Here is a 26,183-nt window from a genome sequence, read left to right on the forward strand (position 1 = left end):
CAGATGTTTCCTACACACATACAGACTTCAGCTCTCTGAGTGTGTTACCTGTCAGCACGGACACAATCAAACACTATGAAGTGAAGCACCGTCTCGCTGACTTCTGGTTTAACTGACGCTACAATTAATTCAAGTCACAGTCGCAGTGCTGAGATGAAGCGTCTGTTAGGGGAGTATGGACTCCTGGAGTTTGTAGTTTTTCTCCAGTAGCCTACATGTACACCTCAAGTCATGTTCTTGCACCCCCGCTCATGCTGCACCTTCCCTCCTGCATCCTCCATATCCTGTCCCCCTCGTCCCCCCATCCCCCCCGTCCCCCCGTCCTCCTGTCAGTTGTCCCACCTGTGTGTTCATTGTTATCTGTCTCTCTTGTCTCTCTTGGTCTGCTGCTGCTGCTGAGCACAGCGAGGGAGGCAGTCACTGTTTGGACACAAGGTAAGAGCTTGCAGTTTGTCCCCAGCACACGTGGGGCGGCGGCTCTACAGACAGGACTGCCTGCTGGAGGAAGAGGAGGAGGAAGACAGTGATGTTGAATGGGTTGACGAGGGTGAGGAGGAGGAGGAGGAGGAGGAAGATGAAGCTGGCGGTCACACTCTGAAGGTGGCGATAAAGGTGCACGAGGAGGGGATGAGTCTGGTGAACCCGTGCGAGCTGAACCCGGCCCGGATCAAAGCGTCCCGGATGTCCTTCTTCCTGTCGGGGCTGCTGCTGATGGCTCTCACCATGCTGTGGCTGGCTTTCATTTAGAGGACGAAGACCACGACCCAGAGCTGCCTGCAGCTCGAACTCTCCGACATGGTGACTGTCGCTGCGCCTGTCGAGGTTTTAACCACAATAATCTGACAGCAGCCATCGCTCTGTGTAGCTGTTGTGTTCCAGCTCTGAACTCGCTTTAAACACCAGGACCGGACTGAATCACACGGACACAGGATGGACAGAGGGAAGAATCCATGGGTCCCTGAACTGCATGTTAAACAGGTTGAGTCTGTTCTTCAGCCCCAGCACAGGTTGATGTTGGACCAATACCCGCAGACAATCAGGCCGAGCGTACATTAAGGAATCCATCCACCCAGACGAGAAATTACTCAGGAAAGCATCTCTGCAGTTTTATAAAAAAAAAAATAATAATAATAAGTTTTGCGCTGATCTTAACGAACGTTGAGTCTGACCTCCTTCGTCCGCGGCTGGTCGACACGAGATTCACGTGATGGTCAGACGATAAAGCAGCCGGACAAATACGCTGAATCATGAAACCTTTGTATGAACACGACATGTAGCTCAGCAGAATCACTTCATCAGTTAAAAACCTGAGTCCAGCTGATTGATGGCGTGCTCAGAGAGCGGAGCGGCGTGCGCTCGGAGACGGGTTCACACTTCTTCAGGTGTTAAAGCTCTGGATCCAGATGTTGTTTTTTCTAGAGGATGAAGTTGACCTGAGCAGCGTTAGCGTTAGCCTGCGCTCGCTCACACGGGTTTATACTGCGAGTTCACTCAGCGCTGAATGACACGTGAGACGGCGTGAAGCCTGCTTCACACGGCAGGATCATTACACCTTCTGATCATCTTAAGGACGCCCCGATTGTCATCAGATAATCTTATAAGATCATCCTTCCGTGTGTGGTGTGTTCAGACCGCTCTCGTCTGGTCGGAAGAACGTCGGGACCGCTCCGATCTCAAATCGGGGATATTCAACATGTCCGATCTCTCATCGTGTGTGTTGATGTTGCCGTGTGGCCGCACACCACACACTGTATGTTATTTATCGCCGTGTGTGTGGTCTCTAAGGTTTGGGAAATCGGCCGACAGTTTTAAAATCCTGCCGTGTGAACCAGCCAGTAAGTGAGGGGGCGGGGCTTTAGAGTTCCTGTCGGGGTTGATTTAAAAAAGAAGATTTTCGATTCGCGGCAAAACGAGAAAAACATTTTCTAAACCCATAAAAAGAATCAAATGAAGTCATTGACTCATCTGACCCGACGACACGATGCAGTTTTATGTCTGATATAAACGTTCCTTCAAAGGCCTTAAATGAACGCTGCCGTGTGCGTGTTTACATGACTCCTCTGACGCGACATTCCTCCCACACGCAGGCTGACATGCTCCCCAGAGGTCTGTGACTCACGTTGGTCCTGTTCCAGAGGCCGGAGAGCCGGCGTGCCGATCCTCGCCGTGCCGATCCTCGCCGTGCCGATCCTCGCCGTGCCGATCCTCGCCGTGCCGATCCTCGCCGTGCTCGCTGACCTTTCCAGGGAACCAAGAGTCCAGAAAAACCAAAACTTTATCAGTGGAAACAGCTTCATGACAGACGTTCAGCACACTCAGCTCTCTCCGGCCTCACTCACACTTCTTATAACACTATAACGCTCGTCCCAATTTAAGGCCCCGCCCCTTTTGCTAGCCCGCACATTTTGACCGGTACAAGTCTCAGTTGGAGGCCGTGATGCGTTCAGTGCAGATCAAATATAAGGAGAAAGATGAACTTGTGCCGGCTTTGGGGCGCACTCACACTCAAGCCCAACCCCCACCCCCCCCCATCCCCCCGCCGCCGCCGCCGCCGCCTCAGGACCTCTTGTACATAACGCTGTAATACAAAACGTGCATGTCTTTACGTGAGCTCAGTTTACAGGACAGGCGGAGCCGAGGGTCAGAACACTGCGACATGACGGCGTTCAGCGCTGTGCACCCGCGTGCTCGTGCATCGACCCCACGTCTCTGACAGCGTGCACACAGCGAGCGCTCACACGTGTGAGTGCGCCCTGAGAGGAGGAAACACACGCTGACATTATGGAACCAGGGTTTGTTTTTGTTTTTCTTCATCTGGTTTGCTGAATGTTCGCAGCCATGAGACGGGCTTCAAACACTTCCCATGTGACTCGTCACTAAGCTCAGAGCCTTTCCACCAATCACAGGAGAGGTTACAGCACACCTGGGTGTCGATGAACTCGGGGAGAGTCTAATGTTTACCCCTTGATACCTTGGCTGGGACTGAACCGGAGCTTTGCATGCTGAATCTTTGTGTAACTCTGAATCTTTTCACTGTGACCTCAGAGGAACCTTTACGCCCTTCAAAGCTCACCTGATGGACTCTGGCTCCTCCAGCCGTCTCATTTCTTTCCCTCTGTGTGTTTCAACAGTGTTCATTACAAGCTGCAGTACGGTGTGTTATAGCTCATGTGAAATAATAAATGCATCTGATCTCACGTGTTCGTTTGACTCTTTAAGTGTTCGTGTCAGAATGAAAGTGACGCTCAAATCAAGAAAGGAAGATGAAGCGGTGTTGTCGTGTTTTTTGGGCGTCTCCCACTCTGATGTCATGTTAAACGATGAGTCACGATGTTAGTGTTCACTTCTAACACAGAGAGCAGAGAGCGGACACGTCTGAACCTCACAGGTCAGATCTCTGTGTTTGTTTGAACTCAAATCGAGGCCGGCGTCTTTCTGAACCTCGTCGTGTCGAGTCGAGCATCTTTTATCTTTTAGAGCAGCCAAAACAAATCCAACAGATACATGAAGTCTGATTTATCCTCCTGCATCGTATCATCACGGCACGCTGAAGCTTCTCGGAGCCCTGAAGTGCACCTACTCCCATTTTTTATTAAATGTGTCAAAACAAAGAAATCGAGCCCTGTGATTGGTCCCCTGGTTGGTGTTGTCCGTGTCTCCTCCTCCGTCTTGACATAAAGAATCCCGTCCACTCGCGCTAACTTCTCAAAAACATCTTCATGAAAATGAAAAGCACAAAGTCAGAAATGTCCTTCACATGCTGATGTCACTGTGAACTTGAGTGACAGCGTCACGAAGCCCCGCCTCCATACGAGGAGATCAGACATCTCCTCTCCTTTCTTCTCTGCAGTAACTGATGTAAACGAACCGCTCTGTTTCAGACGAGCAGAGAGCGGGACTCGTGTTTGTAGGCCGAGTAAATCAGACTTTCACTTTAGCGCTGCTCGTCTGTTTGGGGCCCCAGACCCGATACGGGGCCCCCAAGGGCTGTCCAACTCCAGCACAGCAGATTTACAACGAGGGCAGAACAGGACGGCGCTCGGCGTCGTGTGCTGCAGCTACTGTTCCTGTTAAAACAAGAAAACAGAGTCACATGATGGTGATGAACGCTGGTGGGAGGGGCCCACATGTTCATGTTTGGGGCCTCTTGAATGGCGGCCTGGGTTTGCTGATGTGAGCGTGTTGATTCCTCCGTCTGACTGTCTGATCTGATCCCTGCAGTCTCCCGTGCTAAAGACGCAGACAATCACCATCTCAGACGTCACCAACTCTCTGAGAGAGAGCGTCATCTACAAGGACACGCCCTTAGTCCACACCGAGACCAAGACCATCACGTACGAGTCGGCACAGGTGAGGGGACTTCTGGGAACTGCATGAGAGGGAGATCTGAGCGGCAGGTTTGGATCCTTCTGGGCTGATTTCAGTTTGTAGGATTGATCCCGTGTTCACATATAAACATGTGTAAGTACTGAACGACCTCTGACCCCTGCATGAGTGAGAAAGAACATCCTCGTTCATCCTCTCGGTCCGATGTGCTCCGTACCCTGCCTTCAGCTCTTCACCTCATTGGCTGTCCCACGAGCAGGCAGGAAGCCCCGCCCCCTTGCTAGCTTAACAGCCATGCAGTACGACCTATCAGGGACAGAAGTGACGTTGGCGTCGTTTAGTAGCCTTTTAATGTTCATACGTGTAACACGTGTGTTCAGGGCAGTGAAGCTTTTTTCATTTTCTGCAGAAGACAAAACATAAATAATTTGTCTTCTGGACATCTGCAGCTCCGACACCACGCAACACCCGCCTCACGAAACCACTACAGTTAAACCGTTTCTGATGTGATATAAGACGTCTCAGTTTTCAAAATAAAATGACGGATTAACGTTACATCACTTCCAGTTTTCAAAATAAAGCAAACATTGAAACTTATTTTCCTCTGTAAATGAGCTAAAGGCTTAGCAGTGGTTTTTACACTGAGCTTACAGAACGGCGACGTGAGGGACAGACGGACGGAGCTACGGAAACTCAGGAGGTACAGAAGCCGCACAACAAGAGAAAGTCAAAGTTGTTAATAATATTACATGTGACTCATTAAAATAAAGTTCACAAACACTTAACAGGAATAATAAATAAATATTGATCATAAAGTAAAATATATTTGAACTCAGGGGGAGAATAAAGGATCCTGCAGGTTGATGGTGAAACGTCTTCAGTCGGATCATAAATCTCACTCAGCACTGATTCTTGTTGTTTTTCTTGGAGCTTCTCGACTAACACTTCAAAGGTTTCTCTCCCGCAGCCGGTGGACACGCTGGCAGAGCGGGACTCAGGAGTGCTGCTGAGTGCCCAGACCATCACCTCCGAGACCATCAGCACCACCACCACCACCCAGATCACCAAGGTCTGTTCCCCCTCAGAGCCCCTCCCCTCAGAGCCCCTCCCCCTCAGAGAGCCCCTCCCTTAGAGCCCCTCCCCCTCAGATCCCCCCCCTCAGAGCCCCTCCCTTAGAGCTCCTCCCCCCCTCAGAGCCCCTCCCCCTCAGATCCCCCCCTCAGACCCCCTCCCTTAGAGCCCCTCCCCCTCAGATCCCCCCCTCCTCAGATCCCACCCCCTCAGAGCCCCTCCCTTAGAGCTCCTCCCCCCCTCAGAGCCCCTCCCCCTCAGATCCCCCCCTCAGAGCCCCTCCCTTAGAGCCCCTCCCCCTCAGATCCCCCCCTCAGAGCCCCTCCCCTTCCAGAGCCCCCCTCAGAGCCCCTCCCTTAGAGCCCCTCCCCCTCAGAGCCCCTCCCCCCTCAGAGCCCCTCCCCCTTAGAGCCCCTCCCCCTCACAGCCCTCCCTCACAGCCCCTCCCCCCTCAGAGCCCCTCCCCCTTAGAGCCCCTCCCCCTCACAGCCCCTCCCCCCTCAGAGCCCCTTCCCTTTCAGAGCCCCTCCCTTTCAGAGCCCTCCCCCTCACAGCCCCTCCCCCTCAGAGTACCTCCCCCCCTCAGAGCCCCTCCCCCTCGCTCCGTCCCCATCGATAGGCTGAGTTACTGCCAGGCCGTGACGGCTGCTGTTATTGAACCTTCAGGAGAGTGATTGAGAGCGTCGTCCACTTCCTTTTATTAAACCACCGTTTGGTTATTATAGTTTTTACCAAACATCCATCCCTAACGTTTTCACCTCTGTGACTTCAAAACATGAAGTCACAGCTGACGAGAGACAGGAAGTGATGGGAGGGGAGAGAGAGGGGTGGCATGCAGCAAAGGGCAAAGGTCAAATTTGAACCCACGGCTGCTGATATGAGGACGACGGGCTCCGTCAGGGCCGCCCTGTTAGAGTCGAATCAGTGCTCGTTTAAAACGCTGTCAGAAGGATGGTGTGTGTGTGTGTGTGTGTGTGTGTGTGTGTGTGTGTGTGTTGAGCCTTCATTAACGTCTGTGTGGCGTCTCTCTGCAGACGGTGAAAGGAGGAATCTCCGAGACTCGCATCGAGAAGAGAATCGTGATCACCGGAGACACTGAGATCGACCACGACAAGGTGAGCGAGCTGACGGCGTGCTGGCTCGTCTGTCTGATCGGACAGGACGGAGCTAGCTTAACGCTTCCTTTGCCTCAGGGAGTCAGTCTGCTGTGTGTGAGAGTCGTTGTAATGATGATCACGTGTGGTGCTTCTGCAGGCTCTGGCTCAGGCTATCAAAGAGGCCAAGGAGCAGCACCCCGACATGTCTGTGACCAAAGTGGTGGTGCACCAGGAAACAGAGATCTCCCCCGAGTAAGATGACGGATGCTTTAAAGGTGAGTGTGCACACACACACACACACACACACACACACACACACAGTGAAGGATCTCATGGAGTCACATTGCAAACAGGCGGGTGATGCAGATCAGATCTGTGTCTGTGCTGCACGTGATCGAAGGTCTCCCTCAGTCTGCTCACGTCAGAGTCGCTCCTACACATGATCAGCGTTTCCTTTAAACGGATGATAACGACGCGGTGAGAGAGCCAACACGACCAGCCCCCGTCCGATCAGCGTGGGCGGAGCCTGGCTCTGCTGAGGATGTGGCGGGGTAGCGTGGATGGCGTGCATGTGACGGCGGTCTGGTCTTCTGTGATTTGATTGGGGCACATACGGACATGTTTTATTGTCTAATTGATTTCTGTGTTTGTTTGATTTCATGATCAGACTGTTTCTGAGTCCGTCACGTCCCCTCTGCCTCCACACTGCCCCCCCCTGGTCACGCGTGTACTGCATCCTGTACCGCTCATGTTTCAAACAGACGAAAGCAGCTCATTCTTTGTCTCCGTGTCTGTTTGATACGCTCATGAATCATCTCCTCTTCGTTGTCTAAACCTCGTCCTCGTCCCGTTCCTCACACACACACACACACACACACACACACACACACACACACACACACACACACACACACACACACACACACACACACACACGCACACACCGCTCTGCAGGTCGGTCACCTCTCCTCCCCGGGTCGTCTGAAAGCAGCATGTCTGCCCTCTGCTTCAGCTGTTCACTCAGAGAAAAGCAGCAGAGCTCTGCAGGGCCTGATTCACTAATCCTGTTCTCTCCAGATCGTTCACGCGCTCTGCCCCGAACACCCGAGACGTGCTTATGGAAGAGACGCTGCAGCGTGGAGTCAAAGTGCATCAAACGCTGTACTGCCTGCTGCAGCTTCTCCTCCTCCCACTCCAGTCATTGTTACAGAAAGGATGGCTGAGTCACATGACCCAGGCTATATTTCCAGTAACAGATTATTTTCACCAGCATGCCCACCTGATCATTCACTTCTTTATATGTGATCCTGATCTGACAGCAGTGTTTAAACGGCTGGATGTGGTTAAAGCACCGCAGCACGCCGTCATAGATCCAGACACTGCAGCTGATGAAGCAGAGAGCACGACACCTGCAGACTTTCATTTCAGCTCAGATCTCACCTCACAGTAATGGATCAAATATGAGACCCTCCCACTGTCTCCTGACCCCCCCAGGTGGTCCCGACCCCCCCCCTTTGGGAACCTCTGAGTTCGTGCATCAGTCTCTGCACACCTTTAATAACTAGTTAATGATCTCAACAGTCGGCACGAATCACTTCTTCTTCGTGGCTTTAAAGCAGCAGCGTACTCACGAGCCGCTGCGAGCTGCAGACAAACAGTTTGGATTGTTGGATTTATTATATCTGCAACCTACCACTGTGATAGAGTGTGTGTGTGTGTGTGTGTGTGTGTGTGTGGGGGGGGGGGGGGGAAGAGAACAGATCAGAGCAGCTTCATGTCAAACATCTGTGCTGCAGGCCGAGCTCAGCTCCCCCCGATATTCGCTCGGGATGAAGAAGTATTTACCAATCAATCAATCAATCACTCGTTATTTGTTTGACTCCAGTTCACAACAGTGTTATCTGGAGACGCACGGACAAAGAGAGCATCTGGGGTAAGATGCAGGGAGGACTTCCAGGTGTCCACACGTCCTCTCTGCTGAGGTGGCGCTCGGAGCACGGCGTGCATGAAGCAGGCTTTCTCTGCCTGTTGAAGGTTCGATTCCCCCGGACACAAAGTTCGTCCTCCTGTGGGACTTTGACTGTTTACTCAAAAGGACGTGACGCCAGGACACCACGGCAAGCGGCGCCGACGTGTCGCACGTTGTGGAGACACCGGCGTCAGCTGAAGGAGCTGAACACATGGAAGGGAGACAGTCGATTCGTCGTTATGAGACGTGATAGGTCAACGTGATCGTCCAATAGGACGGAGCTGAGGGGAGACAGACGGCCGCACGCTGCAGCCTGGAACAAAGTCCGAGCGACGTTTGAAATGAAACGAATCGTGGACGGAAAAAAAACAAAAAAAGCCTTCCTGGTGTTTCCTTTGTGATAACAGATTTTGATCGAAGTCAGATGTGGACTCACAGATCAGTTGATGATGTCATCGTGGTCGTTTCTGTAAATGTGACGGTTTGACTTAAAAGACATTAAAGATGAGAGAAAAAACCTTTAACATCGACAAACAGACACACGTCAGTCTGCTGCATCACACGCCATGCGTGTGTGTGTGTGTGTGTGTGTGTGTGTGTGTGTGTGTGTGTGTGTGTGTGAACATGAAAGTCTTTGAGTTCATTACCTCTGCCCATGTGGTTTTCATTGTGCCCTGTTTACGTGATGTTCGAGGGTCCGGGCTGTCTGGGGCTGTTTAGTCCAATGACAGGGTGGTATGTAAACACAGGGACCCCACCTACCAGCCTGCCTGTGTGTGTGTGTGTGTGTGTGTGTGTGTGTGTGTTTCTGCCCTCAGTGCTGTTTGGCAGGCAGAGAGTACCTCATAGTTTGACATCTGCATGCACGTTTTTTTTTTAAATTGCCCCCTGAGGACAAATAAAGTCTTTATATTAATTGAATTGTTCATTTTGGTTGAATCAGCTCGATGCTGCATAACGACACGTCTGTTAACCAGCAACATTATTACACAGAGCCGACACGAGCGAGCGACCAGCAGCACATTCACCAACACGAGTTAAACAAAGACAACAACAGAAACACGAACAGCAGGAGAGCGGTGGCAGATCCTGGGTAACGTTGTAGAGAGAAACGATCCCGTATGCAGCTCAGGTGCACGCGTCCCACAAACCTCCTGTTGAGCTGCACTCGCTGCGTCCTGAAGCGCTCGTTAGCCTGCGAGGTGAGTGAGTCAGGGTCGGATTAGGCAGAGGTTGGTGGAATTCATTAAAAGCGCTTTGTAGCCGAACAAATTAGCACACAGAGGGTTTAATGAGCAACAAACGCCCACAGAGAAAAACTGTCCCTGCACATGAAATCATCCAGACAAACTTCCTTTGTGTGGCGACAGAAAATGTCTTCCTGCATGCAGCTGTCGTCTTCTGGGAGAAGCACGCCAGGCAGCTAACAAGTCACGCCTGTGAGACGGAGCGGAGGGCTCGAGCGGGCCCACGTAGCGCTGCGTTCAGTCCGGCGTGTTCAATCAGCTTCAGTGTGTTTACATGAGAGTGAAGCCGGAGACTCCTGACCGCAGCGTCTGTGGCGCTCACCAAAGATCAAAGTCTTTTCACAATCATCAGCACACAGTCTGAGTCTGGTCCAGATCGAGGCGCGCCCGCTAAAACGTTTCAGCGCTCTCGCTTTGTAAACAGCCGCAGACTCTCACAGGTTTATTGAGGCCTTTGAAGTCGCAGCGACGGATCTGTTTTGTTTGAGTGATTCGTCGCCTCGTCAGTCGGGGAGGACTTTGTGTGACTTGTTGCTGTTTGTCTTGAAGGAAGGGCGAGCAAGAGAGTGAGTGAGGCTGACGGACAAACAAACGTCTGAGCTGACAACAAAGTTAAAGTCGATCTGACTGGATGCTGCAGAGACGAATGCAGGATCTCTACAGACTGTAATGACGTGTGTCGCTCTGATTTCTCCTCGTGGCGTGTTTGATAAGGCAGCTACATGGTCGTGATGTTCTTTCCTTTTCAGCCTGCTGTTTCTTCTTCTTCTGCGTTCCTCTGCTGCACACTAACCACAACTTCTCTCTTTTCTCTTGTTCCCCACCTTCCTCCGTCTCTCAGCTTCAGACGTCTCAGCTTCAACTCTCCCTCCTTTCTTGTATCTCCATCACGCCATTTTTCCAGCAGCCCCGTCACCCCCCCTTCCTTCCCCCCTCCCCCCCCGTATCACACCTGACTGCACTGCCTCTACCTGAAACCCACCAGACCGCATCAGAGGGGACCAGGTTCAAGCATAGACTATGAACTTAAACCCTCAGGAGAAGGAGACGGACCCTACCAGTACTCCCCACAATCCCCTCTTGTTCCAGTTACTGCCAAAAGATCAACGCTGGACTGACGGAAGAAAAAAAAAAAAAAATCTTTTATAAACGAGAGAAAAGGAAATAAAGTACAGCATTTGTGGGTTTATTCCTCTCCAATTTGTCTGGAGATTTTAAAGAAATTTTCACGGGCATTTGGTCTTTTAATCTTGAGATTACCGGTACTTTATTTTTCTACAGCTTTTCTTACCATCAGAATTGGTGACCGATACCTTTTTAAGCGAGTGTTTCAAAAAGCATCGACAAAGGGATTGTGGGTGATTTTTTCGTGGCGTCGGGAACTCAAGGAACCCTCTCAAATTCCAGCGTGAGTTTGGTGTCATTTCTTGTACAGTAAATATTTTATTTTCCCTCTCAATGTGAAAAAATATTTTTTCAATTTATGTATAAAAAAACAAAAAAGATTGATTTTATGAAGCCCTTCACCTTCCTCAGCGTTCAGGTTTTTGTTGTGCACTTTTTCCATGCTTTGGTTGTTTTAGTTGTTCTCGTTAGTGTCGTAGTGCTCGAGCCAATAGAATCACTGAAAACATCTTCTCTTTATTTATTCCCTCCTTTGTCTTTTTGTGTGTTTTAGATCAGCGCAGCTCTTTGTAACATCAGGACTTTGTATCGAGGGCACTAAGCATGACAGCATTTCTTCATGTGTTTCACATTTCTGCTTTTCTACACAATGGGCAGTGTGTACTCGTGCAGTGAGACATATTACATCCTCTCCGTCCTCTGTCTGCTCCACTTTTCAGAAAATGTGTGCTCAAACAGGCCGTTTCCCTTCATGACATCACAAAGGGCAGTAGCCCCTCCCCCAGGTGGGTGACACTCCCACAGCTAGGTGTTTGTTCTGCCCTCTGAGTCTGCCTTCTCACCGTAAACAATAGGACATGGAGCCAGAAAGCAGCGAGTACACCCGAGCCCTTCCAGAGAGGGGGCGTGGTCAGACACAGCTCATTTACATATTTAAAGCTACAGACACAGAAACAGCCTGTTCTGAGCAGGGCTGAAATAGAGGGGTTTATAGACATGATCAAATACAGGATCAGAGTGGATTTACAACAACACACTTCACACACATGATGAAGAGGAGCGAGGACACTGATTTACACGTGTTTGAAAGCAGTTTAGTGTTTGACCTTTAAGAAGAGTTCAAGTTTACAACTAATCAGCGACACGTCAGTAAGGAGACAAGTGCAGGATAATCTCTGCCTCATTAAGCTGTGAAAGCCTATTAAAAGCCATCACATTCATGCCTCTAATTTGATTATTATCTGATTAAGAACTCCAACATTAAAGTTATCTGGTTAATTACTCGCCTTCGTTACAGCAGTTATCAACGCATGGCGAGGACGTGAACTTGAGATTTCTACAAGTTTCAAGGATTTTGGATCCTTTTGTTTTATTTGAGTCAGTTTGAATCCTCCTCTGCAGGAAATTAAACCGTCAAAGCAGCAAGTGCAATTACAGTCAAGACACGACACGAGCGAATAAACAACAAACAAGGACTAAATAGTTCATTAATATTTACAAATATGAAAAATATCGTGTCGTTCAAAAGAAAAAAGATTGTTTGAAATGATCCCGTCTTATTAACTTTATAGAAATTTAGAATTGTGCCTGACTTTCAAAATTGGATGATTGTATGAAACCCAGTGTATTACTATATGAGGCAGGTACATCCTGTCTGTATGTAGAGAAGTTGTGCACACTGCCCATTAACCATCAGACTCATGATTAGAACAGCTCACCTTGTTTATATCCGTCTATTTTCGAACATGAAGCGTTTTTTAGAAGACACTGTTCTGTACAGTCCAACATGTTGTACTTCCTTCACTGTGCTGTCGTTCCCCCTTTTCCTCCTTGGAAACAAGCGAACAGTTCTTTCTTTATCGTGAACCCTCACTTTTCCACCACAGAGAGACGTGTAACACAAGAACACCATGCACAGAATAAACTCGAATGTAGACATTGTATTTTATCTTTCTCTCTGTCTCTTGTCTTTTTTTCACTGACTCCTGATTCCCTCTGTTCCTCTCGTGTCTGCTTCCCCAGGCGCTTCCCGTCACCTCAGGAAACTTGTTTCATTGTTGGGAACTTGTCGATTAAATTCTTCCATTTATGTATTTTTCTACATCACGTTGTTTGTTTCTAGCTGCCGTTGAGCGCTCTTTGTAATGCGCTTAAGAACAGTCACTCTCCTCTTGGTCACCTCAGCACATAAAGAAAGTGGGTTTGATATTAAGAGTCCGAAGTTTAGAACCGAAGGAGGAGAGGTGAAACATCTTTGGATCAGTCTTTGAATTTAACCCGACCTGGAGGACTGAGAACCTCCACAGATATTAAAAGTCGATCTGTAATGATTCACATCGTGTGCTGGAATTAGGAATACTTGGAATACAGGAAGTACAAACAAACAGGAAGTGACCAGAGGGAGAGCACTTCTTTAAATTAACAGACAGCTGAAGAAACGGAGCGGACGGTACGAGATGATGTGAGGTATGAAGTCTCCATCAGTGTGCACACACACACACCCCCGACCACGCCCACCATGAACTGTCCAATCACAGTGAAGAGCCTGCTGTACTGTCTCGATCACCAGAAAATGTCCCTGTTGTGATGAGAGGAGGTGAGGACAGAAATGTTTCAATAATATTGATTTAAAAAAAAGTCTTTTTTTTTTTTTTATCTCAGAAACTTATTGCTAATTAAATCAGAAGTGTCGACTCTGTGTGGCAGCCAATCAGCTTCATGAAATGAGCGTATCGAGCGCAGTGAGAGTTGATTTCTCTCCGGCTGAGATGGATGAACCTGCGCTGAATTTGATTGATCACGAAGGAGAGAAATTAGATGTTTTCATTGATCTTTAAAGATCTCGTTCATCAATCTGCACCGAAGCTTAAAACTCAGGTTCAGTGAAGAAAATTATTATTATTTATTAAAGCAGCTGCTGCTCGCTGTGTGAGTCCGTCCAGCTATAAATAATATGCACAGCTGATGATTTATGAATTAGCCTTCTCTGGCTGCATCCTCCACACTGTTGCTTTTAAAACTCAGCATGATTTTTAATTCCAGCTACATTTTCTTTATTTATTATTTATTTTTTAAGGGGGTTTCCTCATATTTCTTGAATTTCACGTTTGATGAGAGCTGAGGGGGAAAAGGCGTCGACCTTCTGCAGCTGCAGTTCCTCAAGTGTCCACTTGGGGCTGAATGCAAAAAGCCAAAGAATCAGTTTTAGGGGCCCTCGTTAAAAATGTGCATTAATCGCTCGTGCTCTCCTCTCAAACCTCCACATGTGCAAAGCTCTTATATTCATATCAGTATTAATGATAGTATATGAGGTCAGCTCGTGCACGCTCACTGGTGCACGCTCAGTAAAAGGTGAGCTCCATCTGTCACGCTCACGAGCTTCTGATGAACTTTAACAGGAAATCTGTCAAAGACAGTCTGTTGGATTTCTCACTGCATGACGAATCCTGTCGACCTTCCTTTGAGTGCCATGAAGAACAGTGGGAACATGTTTCTGCCTCGTGAGTCTTTTCAAGAAGAGGTGACTTCTGTTGGACGTTAATGAAGAGGTCCGATTGAATGCTCAGGATAATTCTTTATTGAATTATGTTTGATGAAGTGACACTGTGTGAGGATCAGTGGAGATGCTGCTTCAGTCGTCCTGCACTTCAGCCGCCCTGCCACAGATGAAAGCAGCCCTGATTTTGCACGCGGCGTCGTTGATAGGTTGGCCCTCTGTGATGAAACACAAAGACTTTTAAAGCTCCACTCTGTGCTTGTTTGATCCAAGAGTTAACCAAACTAATGCATTGTTATTTTCTGTCCTTAATTCAAGTTGGAAGAGTTTGTTAAATAAAAAAATAAATAAAAAAAGATCTCTCAAAAATCCCAATCGGACTCAAAAAAAGAAATTGTACCACTGTTTCTCATTTCCATGCAGCTTTCTTTCCTTCTGTGGTTGTTTGGCTCCCCGGGGCCCCAGGCTTCGAAGTCAAACTTTGAGCCATCGCAGTTCATCCAGCAACCGTTCTGAAAGAGAGAAAGAAAGAGAGAAAGAGAGAAAGAAAAGGATTTGATGTTTGAAATGAGACGCCACAGATCGGCTCAACAGAAGTCCAAAGCGTCTGGCTGTGCTCGGGTCTGTGTGTGAGCTGCAGGTGTGTTCTGCAGTGATGTGCTGCTCGGACTTCACCCGGAGTTTCTCGTGCCAGACCCCCCCCCCCCCCCCGAGTGTTTTCTGTGGGCTGGTGTGAGAACGCTGCAGGATCTTCTCCGGAGAATTCCCCTCAAACCAGACCTTTCTATACTCTGATATGTGCACGGTGCGCGTCACCTCTACGATCAAGCTGTAATGAAACTGCTGCGTTACGAAGCACAGACATATTTTATCTATAAAAGGGAGATAAAGTCATCCGTATCGTCTGTTGTGTCAGGTTTACCGACCACAGCGATGTGTAACCTTTGACGTGTTGATGTTGTTTGCAGTGCATTAGCGTTAGCAACGTTAGCGACGCTCAGCCACACGACCCTGTGCGTCGGTTCACTCCCCTCCTCCTCCTCCTGAAAGCATTGTCCCCGACAGCGAACCGAATGGGATCCGTTTTCAAAGGAGCAGAATTCATTTGAGCGTTCACACCAACTGAGCTCTCTGACGAAGCACGCCACACATCTCTTCATCGTGCCTTCACTAATCTCTCACCTTGACTGCATCGTGGCTCCCAAGCCAGGTCCGAGTCCCGGTGCCTGTTGAATTCTTCACCACGTCTCTGAAAAAGTCGGCTTCTTCAGCGGTGTGGAGGGACAACAGATTCCCTCCGAGCATAACACAAAAGACCTAACGTGGCAAACACAGAGAGAGGTGATAAAATGATGCTGTTTGGATTATAACTGATCAATAAAGGGAGACAGACTGTTCTCAGTACCTCGGCATCACACCAGATCTTTTTGTTGTTGATGAACCTGTAGCAGCGTTCTTTATACTTAGCCCAACCAGCAGGGCATCCTACAACACAAAGATCATGTTAGACCCTTCAGACACACAGCGTCTTCTGTCTTTCTTAAGTTCCCCTTCTCGCCACACGGCCAACAAGAGCTAAAGGAATAAAGAGTGTCGGCTTCATTTGTGTTGATGTTTTGAGTTCATGGGTGCAGAGTTAAGTGGATTATCTCGTTTTGGGGGGGTGAGGAACATGATGTCCATTGTTGTGTTTGTGTAGGTCATTCCAGATGTTTGTTCACCACCTTATTTGCCTCTATGAAGGTTTATTCTCTGATGAACAGAACTGTAGTATTGCTTAATATGTAAATGATGTAATCTGAAACTTTTGGTCTGATGTCTACCCTCAGTCACCTGCTTCTCCTTGTTCCTCCCTTGACCCGTCTCGTCTGCCGTCTTTTTTTAATGTAATGATTGACAGTATCGAAGCTTTCGTAAAAGAGAACTCGCAGTCCAGATTCCACTTCCTTGTATTTTGGTTGCCGTGGTATCGAAGCAAGTATCAATGTTGTCTCAGTGCTATCTTATCTACTTCCTGCCCTGAGCCGTTCTTCTGGGCTCACCTTGTTCTGGGTCAACCCCCCCCCCCCCATCCTGGTCCATTTAACCCCCCCTGCCTTCCTGTCTTTTTACTTGGAACACTCGTGTCTCTTTGGGTTTCTCAGCCCGACTCCACAACAAGATCTGACTTAGAGACTTTCTAACTTTCATGTTGATTCAGTGAAACTGGACGAGGTGTTTAAACCGGGCAGCAAGATAACGTGCAGCGTTTCTGAGCAGAAAAGTCTGACAATCATCGTTTGTCAGACTTTTCTGGACATTTATCTCGTCTTTGGTTTTTGCTGCAGACTGAAAGTTCTGCACACAGTGTTTAAAGCGTTTCCCTCCATCATGGCCGAAGACAGAAGTACCAACCTTTTCTGCTGCAGCTCGCCTGTGAATGAAAAGAAGATCACATCATACGTTTGATTCATGCATCAGCACTTTGAGGCTTCGAAGAAACGATGCCTAAACTCTGGTCATATATTGAAGCAGTTCTTCCACTGATGTGCAGAATGCACAGATTGAACTCCACGGGGACGTGCATGTGAAGGTCATGGCGCTGACATCTTGCAAACAGACTCTAACATGAACTCCGCTGCAGCAGAAGCTTGCACAGAGGTAAGGATTAAGGTGCAGGTGTACAGTCCACACTCCCACCATCTTGGCTCCTTCCAGATGGACCTCCAGTGGCATGAGAGAACCCATGACGACCTTCGTCTGAAAGGAGTTGCAGGGGGCTGCCGGTAGTCCGGTCTGTTGGGCTCCGCCTATGCCTGTCCCCAAGGGCAGATTTGTCGCCAGGGTTTACTCCCTTAGCCACTGTACCCCTCCAGGTTTACCCACGTGGCAGTGGGGCTGCCTGCATCTGACTTTGCTGCCGTTCTAGTGGTTCTCACACCCACCATGTTCCAGCGACTCCATCGTTAAGGGCGTTTGGGATCACTCTTGCTCTGGCCTCTACCCTTCGACCTGTTCGGCTTGGGTGACCCTACCAGGAGTACAAGACTCCAGCCGACATAGCTCTAGAGGTCACGGAGACACGCAAAGTGCCCCACCACGATAAGGTGGTGATCCCGGCGAGACACCGGGATCACCACCTTATCGTGGCTACACACACACAAACACACACACACACACACACACACACACACACTCTCAGTGGAAAGACGCTGCGGCGCTCGTCACTTATAAATATGTCAAACAACAGGCTCATCAGGAAGAGTGAGTGTTCGGCGTTAGGCCTCTTCAAATCTCACCAACCGATCCAAAAAACCAAGATCTTCAGGTCTAGAGCTGCTGCTAAAGCGGGGACTGGATGTTCGTGGTTTTATGTTTTTTCCTCCAATGAAAGCAAACATTAAACACACAGATCTTTTGGCTGTGCAGTCAGTAACAAGGGGAAACCTGCACACAGGAAGCTGTGACTGCCCGACGACCCTAAAGCTCTTTTTACGAGCTCCACCGCTGAGGTTTGACTGGGTGGTAACTTGAGCACGCCGCGCGGCTCACAGTGAGGCTTCAGCATGAGATCACACTTACGTCTGCTCCCATCAGCAGTGCGCCGCTCAGACCGAGGAGCACGATGAGCCGAAGAGTGGATCCCATCTGTGTCAGGAACAGAGGTTGGAAAGACGCTGAATTCTTGATGCACAGGTTAGGTCTCTCACTGACAGAGAGCAGAGGAGCTCACATTGTCTAACATGCACAAACACAGGAGCATTATATTTCAGTTCTGAAAACAAAGATGCATCTTTGACAGTGTGCAGGAGCTGTTTTATCTCCTCCAATCAAATCCACCTTTATCTGATGAAACACTTTAAAACAGCTGTAAATCGTGTAATCTGCCTTACCTCGTTCTGAGGAGCGGACCAGGTTGGATTCCTTCAGCTCGGAGGGAAGCGTCTCTTTTTGTACTGCACATCCGCTGGTTCAGAAATTTGCATACAAGCTGATGTGCAAGGACAATATTGAAATTGCAATTAAATGTGATGATTCAGGGTGGAGTTGGACTTTTGTTCTGTGTGAGTTTTGCACAATTAAGATCTCAAGTGACTTAATCAAAAGGACGAGAAGTCCGACACGCCCGTCTGTCCGACATTTTCAAACAGGTTTGATTCTTTCCTCAGAGTCCTCGACGTGTGAGCAGCCGCCTCATCTTTAACTAATTATTTTTTACATTTGCACAGTCAACAATTCACACCTGATCTCACTGGCAGCTCCGCAAACACCACGAACAAGTCAACACTTCAAATGGCTCAGTGACAACACACAGCCACGTGTCTGTGTCATGGCGGCTGAAATGTTGTGACCTCATTAATACCAATAACATGTTTCAGTGATTTATTCAAGAGTCAGTCAAAGTGTTCTTCAGAGAGTCTTTGTACAAGTCCATTAAACTTAAACACTCAGTTAATGAGGCTGCATCTTATGAAAGGTCATCAAACAGCCGAGGTCAGAGGTCGAACACCTGGTCGGCTGCTTCAAACGCCACATCTGCAGGCGGCGCCCACCTGACGCTCCTTAGCCCCTCCCCCTGTGACCTCATGATGCAGCTCTGTCGGGTCTGTCTTTCAGAGAAGACGAAATCAACTTTTAAAATGTTTGTTGAACGGAGCTGGTCCAATCCATCATTTCTGATGCGTTCAAAGAAGTCAGGAAATCTCAACGCTGATGGGTTTAGACGCCACGGCGTCGAGCTGCCTGGTGTTGTGTGATGTAGAACAGATTGTTTACTGCAACTCGCATGCAGATGTCTGTTTCCAGAGATGGATAAATAGTTTAGCAGTGATTGCTCCGCGCTCTCAGAACTTCACCATAATCTCCCCTGAAGTACGCCAAGCTGTCGACTTCATTATAACTCCGAGCAGGGAAAACAAAGGATGCAGCTTCCTCCACCCAAACCAGTAAAAACCAGTAAAACCCAGTAAAACCCTCTTCTATCAGGAAACAATAAGTGTCTTGATTCCTGTAACATGACCACAGGAAGTGGTCATATAATGTGCATGCTTAAAGTGCCTGAATAGAGGAAGCACGCTGCGGTTTATTCAAAATACTTTGTGTGAATTTCCTTCTGCTCCTCTTAAAAGCTGAAGCTGGGAGGAGCAGCGTTCCCCCGGGGGAGTCGCCCGGCGTGCACGCTGGGTGAAAAAGCTGCGAGTACAGTATGTTGGTATTTAAATGAGCCTGTAGACTTCACGTCCTGCTTCTTATTTCAGCCACTAACAGGAAGCAGAGAGAGGCGGGGAGACAGATGAAATTGATCATAAAATATTGATGTGCGAGGACTGGTTCGCCTCGCAGCGCTTTCATGTCTCCATCGTGTTTCATTTCCTCATTTGGGATCATCACATGAGTCAACTTATGTTTGCCCCCCCCCGGCTCTCCTTCATCCCCGGCTCTTTATTCTGCTGTTGATTGTTTTAAGCTGAACTCTGAGCGCAACACAAAAAACAACAACATCTCATTAGTGCAAAGTGGAGCTGCAGCAGAAAAACGTCCCGTCTCCACTGACTCTGTTTGATCCGCCCTGATGGTGCAAATTAAAACTGGATGTTGGTTTGATCGCTGTGGGAAATGTCCTCTGAGGAGAAGGAGATTCAAAGCCAGAAAACCTTTAAAAAGACAAAGACGGCTCATATGGACGGACGTGCACGCCATGCTCATGTCTCTGTGTTTAAAATGCTAAACGGAGCGGCGGAGCCCTGATGGGTCGACTTCTACACCACGACATGGACTTCTCCCTCAGCCGGGCCGAGGCGCTGCGAGCGTCTGCAGGCAAACATTCATGGAGGGAAATCAGCATTCATTATTATTCTCCCTGTTTGAAGCTGAAGGGTTGTTCACCTCCTGAACAGGGAGCACTGGGCTGAGAGGAGGCCGCGGTGACACAGGCTGGTCTAAAGGCCTGCGGGGCCGTTCAAAGAGTAGAAACATCAGGGAGGTGAAATCAGTGTTTATGTGATTCTCTGCTTCAACAGGTCTTAAATCAGGTCAGAAACAGGGTGAGCATGCTGGATGTGTTTATCTGGAACGATGGAGCGGTGAACGTGAACATCGAGCACGGTGCAGGATGATGTTGGTATCTGCAGGTCCTCCGTCTGTTTATTAGAGGCAGCAGGTCATTTACGTGGCTGTGATTGGACACACAGATTCAGCCTGAAGCATGAAGTCCCTCGAGGACCAATCAGCGAGGTCACAGAGGGGTAATGGAAACACACATCAGGTGCTCTACACACCTGTCCCGTCCTGACTGTGTGAGGAGGGAGCAGACACACACACACACACACACACACACACACACTGTGTCAGTGTGCAGCGGGGAGATGATGCATCTTTGGTCAAAGGTTAAATATGTGATATTTGAACATTGTTAACGAGAGACGGCTCATTTACATTCTGCTGTTCATCTCCCTCCACCGGCTCGAACACACACTGCTCAAACTCCACTCACAAAACCAGCGACACAACAGGCTCCTCCTCACCTTCACTGTCTCATCAAGGTCTACACACACATACACACACACACACACACACACACACACTCCGTTCTGCCAATGACAGGAGTCTGATCTAACCTTCACGACAGGATCCCAAGTCGACTCTTTTCTTCTGTGGCTGTTGTCCTCTCTCTCTCTCTGTCTCTCTCTCTCTCTCTCTCTCTCTCGCTGTCTCTCTCTCTCTCTCTCTCTCTGTCTCTCTCTCTCTGTCTCTCTCTCTCTGTCTCCTCTCTCTCTCTCTCTCTCTCTCTCTGTCTCTCTCTCTCTCTCTCTCTCTGTCTCTCTCTCTCTGTCTCTCTCTCTCTGTCTCTCTCTCTCCTCTCTCTCTCTCTCTGTCTCTCTCTCTCTCTCTCTCTCTGTCTCTCTGTCTCTCTCTCTCTCTCTCTCTCTGTCTCTCTCTCTCTCTCTCTCTCTCTGTCTCTCTCTCTCTGACTCGTTAATGTTGGACTCTTTCCAATAAACATAAATATCCCTGACTGTCTCTGACCACAGCTGAACACGGAGGAATAACAAACCTTAAATTCACGCTGCAAATTAAAAATGAAAATGTGCAACGCGCGGCGTTCAGGCGGCGATAAGAGAACCTGTACCTGGAATTAGAAATCATGTCGAGCTCTGAAAGGCTAATTTATAAATGATCATCCTGGACCAATTATTTCATGGCTGGACGGACTGGCATATGGAGCAGCAGCTGCTTTAATAAATAATCATTTTGAAGCTGCAGACTGATGAACAGGAGGCGTGACGTGACACGGAGCTGCCACTTCTTTAAGCTCAGATCTTATTTCTGACCTTCGTGATGAATCCAGTTCAGCGCAGGTTGATCTGCAGCCTGAGGGGACTCAGACCTCATGAAGCTGATTGGCTGTCACACAGAGGCAGCAGCTCTGATTGAACGCTGAAAGTATCAGAACCAAATCAAGTCTCCTTTTCCTCCATCACTTCTTTACAAGCTGGCAAGCTGCTTTGACCTTTGACCTTTTATGAACTCCTCATTAATGTATTTATCTGATTATCATTGTTTACTGTGATGGACTTGTTGACAGAGTACAAACAGGATATCACACGCTGGTGAAATGTGCACAGACCTGCCACGTGGCGCTCTGAGGGGAGGGGGCGAGTCGCACCTTTAAGAAAAAAGCTAAAGACCCAGCTCTAAGAAAAACCACCTTGATGACACTGATGATGACGATGGTTTTGTTTAATGACGGCGAAGATGGTTTCACTTCCTGTCAGCACCTCTGATCACTTCCTGTCAGCACCTATGATCACTTCCTGTCAGCGCCTCTGATCACTTCCTGTCAGTGCCTCTGATCACTTCCTGTCAGCGCCTCTGATCACTTCCTGTCAGTACCTATGATCACTTCCTGTCAGCGCCTCTGATCACTTCCTGATCACTTCCTGTCAGGGTCTCTGATCACTTCCTGTAAGTGCCTCTGATCACTTCCTGTCAGCGCGTCTGATCACTTCCTGTCAGTGCCTCTGATCACTTCCTGTCAGTGCCTCTGATCACTTCCTGTCAGTGCCTCTGATCACTTCCTGTCAGTGCCTCTGATCACTTAAGAGGGTCTGAAGTGTTCTGCTCAGAAACGCTGCACGTTATCTTGCTGCCCGGTTTAAACACCTCGTCCAGTTTCACTGAATCAACATGAAAGTTAGAAAGTCTCTCAGTCAGATCTTGTTGTGGAGTCGGGCTGCACGCCCCGATGGTTTCCACCCTGCAGGAAACCTTCCTGTTATATTTCCACATACATGCTGCTTTTAACCGGCGGCCATGTTTACGTGATCACCACATGTCACTGTGACTCTTTGAACTGGTTATTCTCTGTCCTGTCCGTCCTCTGCTCCTTCTTTCTTCTTCTTCTCCTGACTCTGTGTCCCTGTCTGATCTTCCTCCTCCTCTTCCTCCTCCTCCTCCTCCTCCTCCTCCTCTCCTCCTCCTCCTCCTCCCTGCTGGCTGCTGCCGTGGTGTGCTGTAATAAGGATTGACACGCTCCCTGCACTGATGCTGTTTGTCTGCGTGTTTGACCTGCCGACTGCTCCGTCCTGCAGCAGCCCCGACCACGTACACCGGGCAGCACAGCGAGCGCCGACGTCCCTGATTACTGTCCTGTCTGTCACCACGAGCTCTTCCTGCACTTTTCACTTTCAGTCTGGACGTTGATCTGACTTTTTAAGAAACAGCGTCTGATGTTGAATCATCACTGAAGTCCATCCGGCGTCACGAGCTTCTGTGCATGTTCCTTTAATCCACCGCTGTTTGTTGAACTCTCAGTTCTGATCAGACATTCACAGAATAACATCTTCACTCACGATTGTTTGTTTCATTTGCTAACGGGACGTTGAGTTTTTGACTCTGAAAAGCGAATATCCTGCCCCGTCCGTCTAGAAAAAAACGTACGTACACACGACCTCGTTCTTAGAAAAAACTTCATCCACACGTAACTTTAAGCACACTCATCCTGTTTCTGAATGTAAACACAGGTCACGTGTGTGACGTAAGAACACGCAAACGCATAGACGGAGAATTCTGAAATCTTCACTTTGGTCGGAGGTTTTTAAAAGCTTCATCTTTGATGCTGTAAATCTGCGTTTTCGTGTTGATGAGAGGCGGAGAACAGAAAATATCTTTGTTTTGTGAGATGCTCGACTACGTGACGACGAGGCCTCAATCTGTGACCTTTTATTTGCTGTTAAAGGTTTTATATCCTGAAAACTCCTCTCCTCCATGTTCCTCTGACTCCAGAGTCTACAAAGTCCGTCCTCTCCGTCTCCTGGAGATTTTCCCTTCATGACATCACAAAGGGGCACACTGATCTAAACCTAAAACTTTCACTCGTTTTCTTTACACTTTTTCTGTGTGATCTTTATTTGGTATGTTGTCTTTCTCAGGATCATCCGACAGCACCACGCCGTTAGCTCACCGCCACGCTGGTCAATCACTGCGTTCACGCTGCGAGCGCTGCCGTGCGTCTCCGCTCTGCGCCGAGGACAGAATCAAACGCTGCGTGTGTGTGTGTGTGTGTGTGTGGACACTGAGGGGTACGGAGACTTTAATTTCACACAGAGAGAAATGTTGAAAACAGACTAACAATGATTAAAGTGCTGGAGGTTGCACCAGTCAGGGCAGCTTGAGTAAACATGGTTGTAATTGAGTTTTTATTTTCGACAAACTTCCATTTTAAAATGTCCAATTATAATTCCCTCTGAAAAAACAAACAGTTTTATATTTTCTCCTCGGAGGCTGAACAAAACAAAAACCTGATTAATTCTGAGCCGCTCACAGATAATTGCAGACTTAGAAGCTCGAATCATCGTCGCGTTATCACCTCTGTTGTCTCTCCCACCGCTGGCCTCCAGCCAGTCGGCTCCGCCGCCGCCAGCCGACTCGCCGACTCAACTTCACCTGCTTATCATTGCTCTAAAATGTCTGCACGCACGCCGCTGAGCTCAGATCCGCCGCCATCCCTCCGTCCTCTCGGTGAGCCTACAAACACACTCTCCGTCTATTCCTGGCAGCTCGCTCGCTCTCTGCACCTGTCTGCTCAGTGGGTGACGCCACATTCTCACCGACACCGAGGAAGCAACAGAGACAGTTAAGGACACTCAGGGTTTGTGTGCCGCGAGAAGAGCGCGCTGCATTTCCTGCCCGGAACGTTCCCCCTCCACTTCTCCCCCGCAGATATGAAGAAGTCACAACAACAAGCTGCAGCTTACAGATACACAGCGCTGTGACCAACCTCCGGCCTCTCACTGAATGTACAGAGGAGAAACACAGTATACAAGTGTGTGTGTGTGTGTGTGTGTGTGTGTGTGTGTGTGTGTGTGTGTGTGTCAGTCCCTCCCGTGCCCACTGGCAGTGAGTCGAACAGATTGTCAGGTTTGCATCCCGCTCTGATAATGCAGCACTTGCAGTATGTATTTTTATCAGCAGCAGAACAGACTGCAGATCTCATGATGTAAGCAGAGGCCGACACGACACCCGTGGAAGAAGAAGAAAAAAACACCAGGCGCTGGATTATAGATGAAATTGGCAGGAGGTGGAGGTGTGTGATACACACTGAGCTGTAAGAATGACTTCATGGTCACGGCTCTCTCAGAAGCTTAGCGTTTCACGGTGTGGACGTGTAACCCTGATATCGCCATGTAAAACCTTCCACGGCTGCAGGATCATAAATATGTGATCAAGTCCAGCGGGGCAGGAAGTGATCCCGCCGTCCTCAGCACTGCTCATGTCACTCACACATCTGTGCATCCCACAATGCAGATCACACTTATTAAACCACGGCCATGTTTTTGAGTTTGCATGACTCAGACGTGATCCCGGCAAAAACACAAGATGGACTGACTGGAATATAGAAGCTAATTATTTACCATTAATCAGTCTTTATTGATCAGGTGTGTTATCTGGAGACGCTTCATGAAAGTTTATTTATATAACGCTGTTCAGACACAAGGCCACTCACACAGTGCTTCACAGACCTAAACAGAGAAATACATTCAAACAAAGCTTTAGGAAGACATCGTCGGGCAGAAAGTATATCTCTGTTTAAAAGAGTGAATAATAAAGTTTGAAGGACGGATTTAAAGGAGCTGAGTGTGGCGGCGAGAGCGTGGTAAAAACTAATAATGAACGCTGGTTGGAGGGGCCCCCAATGAATTTTTGCCTCGGGGCCCCGACAGACCCGAGAATGGGCCCTGGTTGTTTGGGGGAGCCCGTGCACCCGAGGGCCCGGCCTCTAACTACAGATGTGAGGACGTGGCTGTAAACAGCTTCATGCAGGCTCAGATGCATTTTAGCGTTTCAGCACGTGTGCAGTGAAGCGGTTGCTTACGATGCACAAAGGACGCACACGCAGAGTTCGATCACGTCAGGTGGCGTGCAGCTGTGGCTGCAGGTCAGTGCACAGGAGGTCGTGACGCCACTATTCCTCCTCCTGCACGTGTTTAGTTTTCTGTTTCTCCACACATGGCTGCTGAGACTGAATTTATGCTACTTCTACCTTCTTTGATTGCTTCACTGGAAACAGCGAGGCCCGCTCCTTCATGCAGGAAACAAAACTTGATTGTGTCAGATAAACTCGAAGAAAGACGGGCTGAATCTTCTCACAGCACAGAATCAATCAGAATCCAACCGGCGCCTGAAGCTTTTTTTATCATCCTGTAATCACATCAACTTTTTCTGCAGACTGTGCGCCCAGCGACAAACAGGAAGTGATGCCCTGCTTCACGCTGCAGTCCAGAGATGAGACCGAGGGACGGACATGTTTGAATACGTCTGCGCTCGTCTCTCAGAGCTTTATTCCCACGTCGGTAAAGATTTGTTTCTGTCCA

At 48.8% G+C, this 26,183-nt stretch overlaps 3 protein-coding genes across 4 annotated transcripts in view; 1 reads left to right on the forward strand and 2 right to left on the reverse strand.

Moving 5' to 3' along the window:
• Window positions 1–11,344, forward strand: part of epb41a (erythrocyte membrane protein band 4.1a) — a 31,924-nt gene extending 20,580 nt beyond the window's left edge. The window contains exons 17-21 of one of the 2 annotated variants that reach the window (XM_079368477.1): window positions 4,222–4,350; window positions 5,279–5,395; window positions 6,432–6,512; window positions 6,652–6,769; window positions 10,558–11,344. In XM_079368477.1, the coding sequence (XP_079224603.1) occupies window positions 4,222–4,350; window positions 5,279–5,395; window positions 6,432–6,512; window positions 6,652–6,750 (426 nt within the window). In that variant the 3' untranslated portion in view covers window positions 6,751–6,769; window positions 10,558–11,344. The remainder of the gene's footprint in view (window positions 1–4,221; window positions 4,351–5,278; window positions 5,396–6,431; window positions 6,513–6,651; window positions 6,770–10,557) is intronic. The other variant, XM_079368478.1, reaches the window with a different exon arrangement.
• Window positions 1–26,183, reverse strand: part of LOC306839679 (uncharacterized protein) — a 53,716-nt gene that overhangs the window by 12,396 nt on the left and 15,137 nt on the right. The gene's annotated exons all lie outside the window — the stretch shown is intronic.
• LOC306839877 (galactose-specific lectin nattectin-like) lies at window positions 14,378–17,274 on the reverse strand (the record flags this gene model as incomplete). Its single annotated transcript, XM_079368821.1, has 5 exons — window positions 14,378–14,549; window positions 14,732–14,843; window positions 15,514–15,648; window positions 15,737–15,816; window positions 17,256–17,274. The coding sequence occupies 5 exons, from the start codon at window positions 17,272–17,274 to the stop codon at window positions 14,467–14,469; spliced, it is 429 nt and encodes a 142-aa protein (XP_079224947.1). The 3' UTR covers window positions 14,378–14,466.

This window comes from Symphodus melops (genome assembly GCF_947650265.1).
Source record: "Symphodus melops genome assembly, chromosome: 18".
Taxonomy (NCBI): Eukaryota; Metazoa; Chordata; class Actinopteri; order Labriformes; family Labridae; genus Symphodus; species Symphodus melops.